This window comes from Pinus tabuliformis, chromosome 5_2, assembly GCF_031772625.1.
Source record: "Pinus tabuliformis cultivar Carrire ecotype Pingquan chromosome 5_2, CPIR1, whole genome shotgun sequence".
In the NCBI taxonomy this organism is placed as follows: domain Eukaryota; kingdom Viridiplantae; phylum Streptophyta; class Pinopsida; order Pinales; family Pinaceae; genus Pinus; species Pinus tabuliformis.
The window spans coordinates 327,552,769-327,568,000 of record NC_142306.1 but is presented as its reverse complement, the minus strand read 5'-3'; the positions used below and the strand labels follow the sequence as shown (position 1 = coordinate 327,568,000).

General features: G+C 38.0%; 1 protein-coding gene across 6 annotated transcripts in view; it reads left to right on the top strand.

The window, feature by feature from the left end:
- The window catches only part of LOC149158830 (uncharacterized), a 523,084-nt gene that overhangs the window by 327,480 nt on the left and 180,372 nt on the right, over nt 1–15,232 (top strand). For all 6 annotated transcript variants that reach the window (XM_089436325.1, XM_089436329.1, XM_089436328.1 and 3 more), the window contains one exon: nt 6,183–6,317. In XM_089436325.1, coding sequence (XP_089292451.1) covers nt 6,183–6,317 — 135 coding nt within the window. The remainder of the gene's footprint in view (nt 1–6,182; nt 6,318–15,232) is intronic.

The following is a 15,232-nucleotide window of genomic DNA, read 5'->3' as shown; positions in this document are numbered from 1 at the left end:
TGGTCTCACATTCAAGTCTAATCCAGTCTCTAAATCTTGCTAAAATTAACCAAATATATGTCTCCCGGACTTGTTGACTGCCAACGAGTCTTTCATTTCCATCATTTCATAGGGACTACCCCCCATAGCTTGTTGTTGGGAGACAACTAGAACGGACAGGTTGGGGATCAAAGTGACAGTGCCTGACTTGAGTCTTTGTCGTAGTGCTTGTACAATCTGAGCAAAAATAGGTTATATGAAAGCTTAACCCTAAATTGAAACTCATAACTTACAAATAAAGCCTCAAAGCTTACAAATCTAGACCAAATCCTCAACTCTAATTTGATGAATGGTAAAATAAATTATAATGCATTGTATCTTTTTTTCATTGTATTGTTCGAAAAATTATTGAAACTTACTATTGATTCAAAATAGCATTGATCTTCGCGTATTTTATTGCATAAAATGCTTCTCTACTATAGTCTTAGGGTCACAACATAGTGTAGAAGCACATATTGTGTTTATCTTCTTTTGCAACTCTTTTGCCAATCCCTTTGTTACACTAAACCCTAGAGACATGCATATGTGATAAAACAACTTGCATATCAGAATTGATATTGCGGCATGCATTAGACTGGATTTATTAGGGGGTTACATGGACCAACACTTATTTTGAGTAATTTTCCAGCAGGTTTTAGTGTTTTGCTTTTCCTTTTTTGAACCGTTGTGCACTCTTGACCTTGACCTTGACTTGATTTACTCCATTCCTAGTACATTCTCATGCCACTACCCTTATGTCATGTTGGAAATTGTGATGATGCCACATTTAGCAAATGATCCATATGAGATACATGTGATATTTTAATATTATTTCATACATTTTTATCAGTATAAACCATAAAAAGTAAACATATTGAAGAAAAGTCAATGGCATCTAGAGATAGTGTTATAGCATGGAGTGCAATATAGCATGTCATCGCACTTTGCTCAACTGTTATGAACATAAATTATGTAAAAATAAATAAAAATAGATAATAACCAATAATCATAATAATATAAATATAATAATAAATAATAAGTAAATTAACTAATGGTTAGTTAGTTAATAATGAAAAGGCATGTCTTAGAGACATGCCTATTTGCGAAAGGGTACTTACTTGGCTATATATATAGGACCCTCATTCTCATTTGTAATCATCCTACATCAATTATTTATATAATATACAATTTGTACTTATTATCCTACGATGGATGTATTTGTCTACGAAGTATTTTAAATATTTCCACTGTGTATACGACTTTTGGTCGTTACATTGGTATTAGAGTTGTTCAATCCTCTGGTTGCTCAACCGCTGCACAAATTTGTGTTCTTTGATCCAGGTCTTTGAGCTCAAGAATTTGGAGTTTCTCCATTTCTCTATCAAGCATTTGGCCATTCAATAATAATAATAATAATAATAAAATTAATATATATATGGAGAGAAAATAAAAAGTCAAAAAAAAAAGATTAAAAATAAATAAAGAAAAAAAATTCAAATTCAAAAAAGAAAAGAAAAAATAAAATAAAATAAGTACATATAAAGATTACAAAAAAAAGATTTAAAAATAAATAAATAAAAAAGGTTATACATTATTGATAAAAAGTGCATGATAAAGTTAAGAGAGAATCTTTCCAAATATATTTAAAACTTACGTAAGAGAAGGAATAATATTATCTTGATTCTTCATTAAGTGGTTTACAAGCCCGTGGTTTTAGAAACCCATGGTATGTTAAAATTAAAAGAAAAACAAAATCTCTTTATGTGAATGGTATGTTTTACTTTTTAAGTGGAAAACATTAACGGAGGTTTTAGAAACCCATGGTAATTGCCCATGGTATTTTAAAAGTAAAAGAAAAACAAAATCTCTTCATGTGAATGGTAGGTTTTACTTTTTATGTGGAAAACATTAAGAAAGGTTTTAGAAACCCATGGTAATTGCCCATGGTATTTTAAAAGTAAAAGAAAAATAAAAAGAATACAAAATCTCTTTATGTGAATGGTAAGTTTTAATTTTTACGTGGAGAACATTAACCGACTCAAAAGTACATAAGTGAACATATATTTTATATTATACCTGAAGAGGTGAATAGCCATGTTTCACTAGGGGTGTAACTTTTCAAAAAGAAAAAGAAAATATTATAAATAAAATATATATAAAGAGAAGTATTATATTATAAAGGTGTATTTAAAGAAAAGTTCACGTCATAAAATTATTGAAAATATATATAAGTACAAAGCAGGTATTATTATAAAAGGTTTCATAAGGACAAAATATTAGTTAAGAGTTTACGTTAAAGTGAAATTGAATTAAATTTAAAGAGTTATATGAAATTTAAAAGACAATAAGATATTTAAAAGAAGCCAATTGAAACAATATTTAAATATTCTTTTTGAAGTACGAAAGGAAAAAAACGTAAGTAGAAAATATATATATATATATATATATATATATATATATATATATATAATTCTTCAAAACTCTTTTAATCCAATTTCCTATTATGCACTTCTAAAGGAGGCTTGAAGTACAAAGTCCAAAGGAACTTTAAATATAATACCTTAAGTCATTAGGACAAAACAAATGGGATCAATCATTGAAAAAAATGATGGAGCTCAATTCTAAAATGATGAAGGAAGAAAGGTTTTCCTATAATGGTCTTTCAGTTATAGATCACATTAAAAGAAAATATCCAAGGAAGAGAAGTTAATGTCGCCATCAACCCAAACAATGATAAAAATTATATCAACATCGACTTGGAAAATCAACTATTAATTCCAGAGCTAAGCATTGGTGTAAAGGAAAATATTTTTGACCAAAACGAGTATAAAATTAGTGATCTACAAGTGACAATAGATCATTATGACTACATATCTCAATTTCATGTTGTAAGGACGGATAAAAAACTGACATCATACTCGGTCAACCCTAGTTTAAGGATTTGGGTACATTCATGTTAAACATAAAGAAACAAGTTTTGACGTTTCCTTATAATGGGAAGATGATCATGTTTTGAGACATAACAAGTAAATCAAAATCAATAAAATCTTCATTAGAAGACCTTAAGGATATCTCAGATTTGATGTTCAAGATAATGAAAAAAACTATATCAAAAAAGCAAAAAGTGCTTGAAGAAGTCATTTGCAGCAGAGACAAAGAAATTTTGCGCCTAAGAGATCACCAAGAAAAGCTACTCGAACAAGTCAAGAAAGCTAAAGCATCAAAGAAGGAACTCAAGGAGCATTTATTAGAACAAGAAGAAGAAAAATTACGTTTAAAGAGCCTTAACCAAACATTAGTAGAACAAATCAAGTGTTTAAAAGACGAGAAGCGTGAAGGCCAAAATAAAGTTGACTCAGAGAATGAGGAATGCTTACGTCTCAAAAATCATAATCAAAATCTGCTCAAACAGATTAAAAAACTTAAGGACGATAAGAAGTCATTGACGAATAGGTTCAAAGAACTTGTCGCAAAGGAAGCATCAAAATCTCCAAATGTAGCAGTCCAAACTGAAGAAACAAAGATCAAGACCACTAATCTCGTAGTTCAGGCAAATCCAAACCTTATTGAAGTAAAAACATACTCAGAGGTTGTCGTTCAAACAGAGGACACCCCAAATAAAGATTCAGTAGTTAAGTCAACAACAACAATCCCTAGTGGCAATCAAGACACTGTCATAAAAACATTAAAGGAAGTTCAAACAAGAAAAACTGCTTATCTATATCCGAATCACAAGAGTAGACACCTTAATCAATCTACAAATCTGTATCACTCAAAACATAAACAACAAACTTATGTTATAGAGAATACTAAAGTGAGCTCAATTCAGTCTATTGGTAACAATTTGTTACAAAATTCCAATAATCAGAAGATTCCATAGAAGGTTAATCTAGGATGGTCTGATCCGTTTTCAGTACGACAATTCTATCTATTGCTCAGAACATCATATTGTCTTGTATCAACAAAGATAAAAGCTCAGAAACAATAAGATATTCCGAACGACAGAAGAGATCTGATTTTTCATCAGTAAGCTTTGAGGACAAGGCTTTTTGAAGGAGAAGGCAATGCTATTAACATAAATTATGTAAAAATAAATAAAAATAGATAATAAATAATAATCATAATAATATAAATATAATAATAAATAATAAGTAAATTAACTAATTGTTAGTTAGTTAATAATGAAAAGGCATGTCTTATAGACATGCCTTTTTGTGAAAGGGTACTTACCTGGCTATATATACAGGACCCTCATTCTCATTTGTAATCACCCTACATCAATTATTTATATAATATACAATTTACACTTACTATCCTACGATGGATGTATTTGTCTACAAAGCATTTTAAATATTTCCGCTGCGTATACGACTTTTGGTCGTTACATTGAGCTCACTTATTTATACTTCAGTACTTAACCATTCCTCTTCAAACATGGTTGATTAAGTCAACTTTGATCATCCAAGTCAGTCCCAAACAGTTAGATGAACCTGCAAATTTAGGCCCTTTATGCATCGATCAATTAGTCAACAACCCTCACAATGCCTCAGTCAAATCATCATCTGGCATCCAAAAATTGGAATTACTTACAAATTCCAACACTTCTTGTAAAGGTGCAGTCGGTGTATACTTTTGTTAGATGGTAGCAATTGGATTCAACCTTTGAGTAATTTTAGGATTTCGAAGTCAATGTTTAGAATTGGGTGGTATGCTCTTGATGAAATACTTGATAGGGATTGGGTTATCTATGACAATCAAGATAGAGGAATATTGTCTATGACAATATACATATCTCTGTCATCTCCCCACCATATCATATCCAACTTTTCTGAGAATTTCTTGTATTCATTTCCCTCCATTTATCTGTATCTGTTCCTGTATCCGTTTTAGTGTAGGTGTTTATTGTTGCTGAATGTGAGGATTACACTATTCTCAACATGCAATCAATTATAGGGATAACCTCAATGGGGATGAGTTGAGCAGACCTCATTTTTTCACAACAAAACAACTTCTCCTCATTTATTATAAGCTTTTTATTTATAAAAAATCCTGGGATCACTAGGATTTTAAACCTATATTATCGTTCCTCAAACTAAGCCATCCAGAAACAACAGTACTCAACAAACACTAATTCTCGTACTTCATTTGATAATTTTCTAATAACCATTTGAGATTTTACCCCAAATGAAGTATAACTGTTTCCCATGCTACACTCTTTTACATTTTCTGATTCTACTATGACAGATTAAGGATTATATTTTGACCTTGTATAGGCTCTGAACATTGTGAGTTGTTACTTATCAATTTGTGTTTCTAACACTTTTATCAATCCACCTATGGTTAAAAGGAATTTAGAATGAAATTTTGACAAATAATATCTTTTAACCTTCTTGGACCCTAATTCCATTTATCAATGGTGTGCCATGAATGTCTTTTATTTCAATGGTCTATTCAGCTTCCATTCTAATGTCAAAAAATTTCCAGGTAGAATTGCAATTATTTCAAATTAATAATTTGTTAGCTTTAGCAATTTCACCTTTTTCGAAGTCATGGACATTGACGTTCAGAATGCATGTGCTTTTAGAAAGGCAATACAGTTCTGCCCACTTAAACTTGTGGTGACCAGTACCAACCATTATGGCAGTAGTGTGTGTAATATTAATCAAGCTTTCTAAGGGTGGCATTTCATACTAAGAGTCAATGTACATGTGCACTGGCCATAATCATTTATCCAATGAAGAATAGTCTCTGCATTTATATCGATATTTGATGTCTTATAGTCTCCCATCAAAAGATTTTTCTAGTTGGAATTGACCATGTTGAAGTTATCAATGTTAATGTCATGTCATAATTCTTGCCTATGGCTTAGAGATGGCATTAATCTTTTAAAATTTCTATTAACATGTAAAATGTAAAACAATAATTTTATGGTGGTTGAGCTCACTAGAGGAGATGTGGATGCCATGGGCTTTATTGCTCAAAGTTGATGCATTGCTCAATGATAAGGTTACATCAAATTCTGTACTAGCTTTTTCTGCAACAAGTTTGCTTAGATTTATACTATATTTGAACCCCAGGCATTACCTCATGTGGATAAGAAAATGATTAAAAATGTGGTGATATCTTCTCATATTATAATATGTGTAATTGAATTGATGATGCAGTGCTTATTGCTACATCTGTGTCGAAGCAAAAGTTCTACTACTAAAGAAAACAAAGTCTTTTCTACAGAATATTTTTATGGAATTTTCCAGAATGATACAAAGGAAGATTGGGATGAACCTTTCATGATTTGGAAGGTATATACTATAACTTTTGCTGAGAAGATCTTTATATGCAATCCTTAAATTTTATTTCTAAAACAGAATTTGTGTTTGAATAAGTTAAAGTGTTAATATCGATTTGTGTTTACTTATTTGGATAAGAAGAAAAAGGTTGGCTTTAGGCATTGAATCAATTCTCTAACATTCTGTTTATTATAGGCCAGGAAAGAGGTGCTAGAATGATGCTCAGAGCAGGAAAGACTAGAAATATTAGTGATGACATGAGGAAGTTCACCTTAAAGTTGTTCTAAATGACACCCAAAGGTCAATGTTGAGAATTACTTAAGATTAAATGTTAAAAATTAACATGTTATGAAAAGTGGGTGAATGAAATTCCAAGAATAAATTGCAACGGAGTTTTACTTTAAATTTGTTTAGAACCATTTCACCTTGTAGGGAAAAGAAAGTCATACTTTCTTGGCTTGGAATAAGCACCCAAAGTTGGGGGAATGTTTCAACAAATACCAACAATTGTTCTTGTTGATCCTTTCATCATGAATTTGCCCATGCCCGTGCTGGTTCAAATAATATTCAGATTTTTCTATATGGTCTAATGCTAAACATTCAGAAAGAGCTAGGGGTTTGTTACCAGTGACCTTAGGTTGTAGATCTTATTCATATATTAAATAGGGCAGATTATTTACATGTTTTGCACATGAATTTTATGAATTTGTATCTTAATACTATGATGGATGCATAAGCCATGACAAGTATGAAACTTTCACGGAAAGCATCCTTCGCTAACCTAATGACCAACTTAAACCCATTCTAGGAACTATACAGGTTAGGTGGGTGACATCTTTGACTAGATACATGTACAGCCTCTTACCACAAAATCTAGCAGGCCTTGGAGAGAGAAACCTTGCAAGACAAAAGCTAGATAAAGTGCTAACAATGGGGCAATGTGTTAATTTTCCACTGTTCTATGTTGAATCCTGATACAATCACTTTAGCCCAATTCTTTTCTTCAATTAACAATCTTTCAAAACAATTTAATCTTCCAATTATCAATAACCATTGTAGATAGAACAAAAAATGCAATATACAGTGGAAGACAATCAAGAGCAATAAGAGACTCAAGAATTTGGTCAAAGACTAGGGAAATCCCTTTCAAATTCTTCTTCTTATTAGATTGTCATAAAATGTTCAAAGAGAGAGAGAGAGCGTGCAATGATCCAATCAACCAAGAGTCAAAGTCAATCCTTTGACTATCCAACAAAACCAACCAAACAATATCCAAGAGATGGGCCCTATTGTCGCTCAAATTGTATAGGCACTACGACAATGACTCAGGTCGGGGGCTGTCACTCTGATCCTCGACCTCTCCATTCTAGCTGTCTCCAACAGCAGGCTATGGGGGTTAGTCCCTATGAAAAAGTAAAGGTGAAGGACAAGTTGGTAACCAACTGGTCTGGGAGACACGATTGAATGGCCTAGCTACATGGTTAATTTTAGTAAGACTTAAGGATTAGATTAAATTCAAATGTGAGACTAGTGTCTTATGGAGTCAACTTCTTGCTTATTAAAAATTAGAGACCAAGTAACCGGATGAACAATCGATACTTGGATGAATGACTATCCTATATGAAGTGTAAATCCTACAAGCTAATCTTGGTTGATTTTAAGTTAAATGTTTGTTCTAAGTGTAACCTCCATCTTAACTGTTTTGGAACTAGTCTCTAGAGCAAGTTGTGGGATGGAAGCCAACGGGAAGCAAGCAAAGGCTTGATTAATGATACTTCCCCCTATGTTCCAACCACTCGATACCTCTGGCGCTGTAGAAACTATAGCTCTTGTTGATTTGGGATAGCATCTAATGTGCTCTAGCCATGAAAATTGGTGGAGAGGCTAAAGCACATGAGATCTCCAAGACCCAGAAATGGTTTGGGCAGATTCTACCTGGTTAAGGAGATATTAAAATAATTAATATTTTTAATGGAGTTCCCAAGTCTAAACTTAGGAAAAATAAAATATTAATGGGTATTAATATAAAATTGGATTAGAAGGTTTCAAATGACATGGATCAAGCCAAATCTAATCTTAGCCGTTGATTAGAGATGTAATCTCGGCCATTGAAGGACCACCAGGAAAAGTATAAGAAGAGGCTTGAGCATCAGTTGGAGAAGGCACTAGAGTAATCAGTCATTCGATTTTCTAGAGCAGGGTTTGCTAAGAAAAGTCAAATCAGTGATCAGTTTGCAGCGAGATGCAATGAGTACGAGACAAAGAGGCAGAGATAGTGCTAGAAGACCAGCACAGAGGCAGATAGGCAGATGCATAAGCTAGAGGGAGCCACGTAGAGGCTAGCAGAGACAACGCAAAGGTCAGGAGGGCCCGTGTCATCCACGTAGAGGCTACAGGAGTGACGCAAAGTCGGAGAGGTTGCGCAGAGCCTTAGAGAGCTGATGCAGGGGGTTTTGAGGTTGACGCAGAGGCTAGGAGGGCTGACGCAGTGCTTCAGTTGTGCTGGAGAGGGTTTCGTGGGGTAGATTTTCGGAATTACTTTCGAATAGAGAGGTATTATTGCCGGATTATTTTCTCTGTTAGGTGATCCGGTTTGGCACCCAGTTGTACTCAGATAGATTGCATAAAAAAATAACCCTCAGAATTGTTGCACCAGTTTTCCCAAGTTGGGTTTTTCCGGGGATGAGTTGTCCAAAAATAACGGTGTCACTTGTGTGTTTGCTATTTCTTTCAACTATTGATCTGTAGATGGTTGAGACTATATTGTGTTTTTTTCGATATTTATATGTTTAAAAAACTTGTTCGTTATTAACAAGGAGAAATAAACCAGAGAATACAGACAAAATTTATAACGGGTAATACTTGGTATCAGAACGTGGTTGCAGATCATAGGAGAGCTGAAGGCACCAGCTGAAGCAGAGCATTTGCAGCAGAAACAACTATCCTGAGTGACAAAAGTTGTTCCTAGCAGAAAGCGACGGAGAAGGTTTGATGCAGAGGGACTGCGTCATCAGTTCGAGCCAAAGAAAGGCCAACGCAGAGGCTGAGGATTGTAGAAAAGGCTCACGAAGAGCCACACAGAGACTAGAAGGGTTGATGCAGTTGGCTAGTGGAGCATTTCAACCAGTGCTGGGATTGCGCAGAGCCTAGAGGCTCAGTCCTTCAGTTGTTGGGGCTTAAGAAGCTATGAGCAGATTGTGAGGAGTGAAGCTAGTGGGGTGTTGTTGCTGCCGAGACAGAACAGTACCTAACGGGGAAAAATCAAGGTAGAGAGAGTCGCTACCTAGTTGGATTTCTAGCCAAGAAATCCAAATCAGTGTGTAGGTGCATAGGAGATCGGAGAGGTGCGACTCGATGGTTGGCAGGCAGATTTCCATGAGGGAAATCGAGACTCAGAGGGAGTCGAAGAGAGAACTTCCAGAGGGAAGTAGAGACTCGGAGGAGACAAAAGGAAGAGCAGAGAGATGGCCATGAATGGATTGACGGATCAGGACAGGCTGGACGAGGCATCCAACTTTGTGGTCTGGAAGGCCAAGATCCTGCCCATTCTAGATAAGACATCACATTAAGGCCTTCACCTTGAGAACAATGGGTATCCCAGTTGACCCAGCTGGCAATGAAAAGTAAGAGGAAGCAATGGCCAAGGCAAAATGCATCATCCTTGATGGGGTCAAGGATCATGTGGTCAACATATTGCCGAGAAGGAAACGCCAAAGGAAATGTGGGACGTCTTGAAGACATTGTATCAGCACACTTCCATGCAGAGGAAGATGTTACTTGAGAGTCAGCTGTAGTCATACCAGATGCATAAGGGGGCGTAGATAGATCATTTCCTCTGTAGACTGAAGGAGATCCGAGACCAACTAACTTCCATAGTGGCCACGTCATATCAGGAGTTGATGGTGAGGACCGCCCTGAATGCAGTCTTCGAGGAGTGGGAGACATTTGTCCAGAGAATTCTGGGCAGGGCGAATCTTCCAGATTGGGAAGAATTGTGGGCAGCTCTTTGCCAAGAAGAGATCAGATGAATATCCAAGACAGAAAGTCACAACAAAGGAGTCTGGATCAAGAAGAAAGAGGATGCAGCTTTGGCATCTGCGGGGAAGCACGAGAAGAGGAAGAAAAAGGACCTCTCCAAGATTAAGTTCAACTATGGGGAATTGGGGCATTATGCGAACTAGTGTCCAAGGAAGAAGAATAAGGGAGAGGCGTATGACTCCAAGGCAACGCTAGCGAAGGCGAAGAAGGAGGTAGAGGAGGATGACGATTGTGCCATGAGTGCTCATGTACCTCTAGAGAAGAGATGGGGAGACATCGAGCTATAGTCAGGAGGACTACAGGCGATGAGGGGCAAGATCCTTGAGGTACCCAAACTCTTGGATTATACCTGGCTACAGGAGCCCCAAAGTTAGAGTAGCAAGATGGCGAATGTCGGTAGAAACGGATGCAGATGAAGTGACAGAGAGTGTTAGAAGTGCAGAAGTCCCTGGTAGCACAGAGAGGCTTGCAGTAGTGCGAGAGGCACAAAGGAGGTTGCAACAATGCAGGATGGCACAGAGAGGCTTGCAGCAGTGCAAGAGGCACAAAGTTGTTGCAACAACACAGAGGCGCGAAGTTGTTGTAGTAGTGCAAAGGCAATAGAGGGAGCACAATATAGTGACAGAGAGAGCTTCAGCATCGAGAGTGTTTCTAGCCTGACAGGGATGTCAGTAGTTGGGTGGATCAGTTACTTACTTCTTAGTAACTGAGTAGCAGTGCAGTAGCAGTTAGCAGTAGCACGATGCAGCATGATGAGAGGGGGTTGTAGTGATGGGAGAAAGGACCAACAACAGCACGGATGTAGAGGGAGTTGTCGTACGGATGTAGCAGTGGCAGTGGTAGGGCCATGGGCAGCAGTATAGGATGCAACAATGTAGAGGATATTGGGCGGGGAGGCCTAGTATCAACATAGGTACTGGTGTCGTATAATCAGAGTGATGCACACTGTGGAGTATTACTAGAGCACAATCCTCGCTAGGAGGGAGTATTGATTTTGGGTAGCATCGGATGTGCTCTAGCCATGAAAATTAGTGGAGAGGCTAAAGCACATGAGATCTCCAAGACCCATAAATGGTTTGGGCAGATTCTACCCGGTTAAAGAGATATTAAAATAATTAATATTTTTAATGGAGTTCCTAAGTCTAAACTTAGGAAAAATAAAATATTAATGGGTATTAATATAAAACTGGGTTAGAAGGTTCCAAATGACATGGATCAAGCCAAATCTAATCTTAGCGGTTGATTAGAGATGTAATCTCGGCCATTGAAGGACCAACAGGAAAAGTACAAGAAGAGGCTTGAGGGTCAGTTGGAGAAGACACCAGAGTGATCAGTCATTTGATTTTCTAGAGCGGGGTTTGCTAAGAAAAGTCGAATCAGTGATCAATTTGCAGTGAGGGGCAATGAGTACGAGACATAGAGGTAGAGATAGTGTTGGAAGACCAATGTGGAGGCAGAGAGGCAAACACAAAAGCTAGAGGGAGCCATGCAGAAGCTAGCAGAGACAGCGCAGAGGCCAGGAGGGCCTGCATCATCCACGTAGAGGCTGTAGGAGTGACGCTGAGAGCTAGAGAGGCTGCACAGAGCCTCAGAGAGCTGACGCAGGGGGTTTTGAGGCTGACGTAGAGGCCAGGAGGGTTGACGTGGTGCTTTAGTTGTGCTGGAGAGGGTTTTGTGGGGCAGATTTTCTGAATATCTACTTCCGAAGAGGTATTACTACCGGATTATTTTATCTGTCGGGTGAGCCGGCTTGGCACCTAGTTGTACTTAGATAGACTGCATAGAAAAATAACCCTCAGAATTGCTACACCGGTTTTCCCAAGTTGGGTTTTTCCGGGGACGAGTTGTCCAAAAATAATAGTGTCACTTGTCTGTTTGCTATTTCTTTCAGCTGTTGATTTGTAGATGGTTGAGGTTGTATTGTGTTTATTTCGATATTTATATGTTTAAATAACTTGTTTGTAATTTAGAAGTAGGAGAAATAAACCAGAGAATACAGATAAAATTTCTAACAGGTAATACTTAGAAATTTCAACAACTCTAACGACTGCAATGTCACCATTTTAACCACTAAAGAGGGTCTAAGTTCCTCAAGCTAAATTGAGAGAGAGTAGCCCTAAATATCTGTCAACCAAGCTTATGTTTGGAGGTAAGTTGTTAATGCAACTAAACTTAGAATGCTTGTGCAAATTTGAATGATTCTTAATGGTGAGATTGTTTGATGTTCCCTTAAGTACTTAATTAAGATTAGACTTTGAGTTGAGGAAACAAGTACTTTACAATTTTGGAAATTTCCAAGTCTGAGACATCAAAAATCCCTACTGCATTATCTGGTTTATTGTCTCCTACTTGTTCTTTCAATTAACAAGCTATTTATCAATATAAATATTGAAATAAACACAAATGCAACCTTCACACTTATACAGATCAAGAACTGAAATAAATTGAGACAACACAAGGGACAACATTATTTTTGGACAATTGTCCCCGTAAAAACCCAATGCGGGAAACTGGTGCAACAAATATGAGGGTTTTATTATTATGCAGTTTTTTTAGTACAACTAGTGTGCCAGAAATGGCCCACCCTTCAGAGATTTTCCTTGGCAGAAATACCTTTCTTCGAAGACAGAAATTTCGGCTAATCAGCAACTGGATGAATAGCCTCACAGTGACTTCGACTGCTCCCTTAGCTGGACAGCGAAAGCTGCTCCAAGCTACCCTCAGGAACTGCGTCACCCTCTACGGCTCTACGTCAGCTAACCAACTCTCAGTCTGCCCCACAAAAATTCCTCAATGCTACCTCTTCAGCCAGCGTCATCTCTGCAGCCCTCTGTGTTGCCTGCGTTGCCTGCGTCAGCCTCTGCTTTCCCTGCGTCAACCTCTTGGCCCTCTGCATCAACCTCTTGGCCCTCTGCATCCTCTGCGTTGTCTCTCTAGCATTCTCTCTGCCTCTCTGCTATGTATTCTCAGCCTTCTACTAAACTGCCCCTCACTGCAACAAATCACTAACTCGATTTCTCTAAAAACCCTGCCCCAGAAAATCGAATTCTTAATCAACTTGGTGTATCTCCAACAGACCCTCAAGGCTCCTCTTATACTTTTCTTGTTGATGATTCAACGATCGAGATTAAGTCCCTAATCAACAACTAAGATTAGATCTGGATTGATCGTCGTCACTTAGAACTTTCTCACCCATTTTATATTAATACACATTAATATTTTAATTTTCCTAAGTTTAGACTTAGGAACCCATTAAAAATATTAATTATTTTAATAGCTCTTCATCCGGATGGAATTTCTCCAAACGATTTCTGGGTCTTGGCGATCTCATGTGCCTTAGACTCTCCACAAGTTTTCATGGCTAGAGCACATCTAATGCTACGAAAAATCAACACACCCTCTTAGCGAGGAATGTGCTCTAGTAATGCTTCACCATAGAAGTATCACACTGATCCTCGACATGGGTCCTCTGTGCTGATGCTTGGCCTACTGCCCCACATCCACTGTACTGTTGCTTCCTGTATTGTTGCCCATGACATTGCCACTGGCATTGTTACATTTGTACTACAACTCCCTCTCAAAATGATGTATCATGCTGCCCATAGCACTGCCACTACTAACTGTTGCATTGCAACTCAGTTACCGAGAAGTAAGTAATTGACTTCACCCAAACACTAACATCCTGGTCAGTCTGGAAGCCTCGTGATGTTGAAGCCACCTCTACTGCTATCCAGTGCTGCCTCTGCTGCTACTCTGATGCTACAAAACACCTATGTGCCTCTCGCACTACTGCAACCTCCACTGTGCTGCTACAGACTTCTGCACTCTAGCACTGCTTTGATGCTCCATCACACCTTGCTCCACCCGACACTTGTCATCATGCTACTGTCGTTAAGGACTCCCGTAGCTGGATGTGATCTAAGATTTTGGGTACCTCAAGGATCCTACCCCTAGTATGTAGTCCTCCTGACTATAACTCGATGTCTCCCCACCTCTTCTTTAGAGACGAATGAGCACTCATGGCACAATTGTCATCAGTCTCGACCTCTTTCTATTCCTTAGCTTGAGATGCCTTTGAATTGGAAGCCTCTCCCTTGTTTTTCTTCCTAGGACATTGGGATGCATAATGTCCCAGCGCCCCACAATGGAAGCACTTAACCTTGGAGATGTCATTTTTCTTCCTCTTCCCTTGCTGTCCCGCAGATGCTAAAGCCGCACTCTCCTCTTCCTCTTTCCTGAGTCGAGCTCCCTTACCACTACTCCCCACCTTGGTCATCCTCCTGATCTCTTCCTGTCGAAGAGCTGCCCAAATCTCCTCCCAACTGGGAAGAGTAGCCCTGCCCAAAATACTTTGGACAAATGTCTCCCACTCGGAGACTGCATTCAGGGCAATCCTAACCATAAACTCTAGATCCAGTATAGTCCCCACGGAAGTAAGATGGTCGCGAATCTCTTGCAACCTGAGAAGGAATGGATCTATTAGCTTTCCCTTATGCATTTGATATGACCTCAGTTGATTCTTTAATAGCATCTTCCGCCGCACGAAAGAGCCCTGGTATAAGGTGGTCAGTGTGTCCCACATCTCCTTTGCTCTGTTCTTCTCAGCAATATGTGGTATGACATGATCTTTGACCCCCTCTAGGATCATGCACTTCGCCCTCGCCATTGCATCCTCATACTTCTCATTCTCAATTGGGTCAACTGGGATAACCACTACTTTCAAGGCAAAGTCCTTGATGCGATGTCGATCCAGGACTGTCAGGATCCTGGCCTTCCAGATGACAAAGTTGGAAGCCCCGTCCAACCTATCCTGATCCCTCAGTTCGTTCACTGCCATTTCAGCTCCTCTTTTGGACTCCCCTTGAGTCTCGACTCCCCTCCTGGAAATC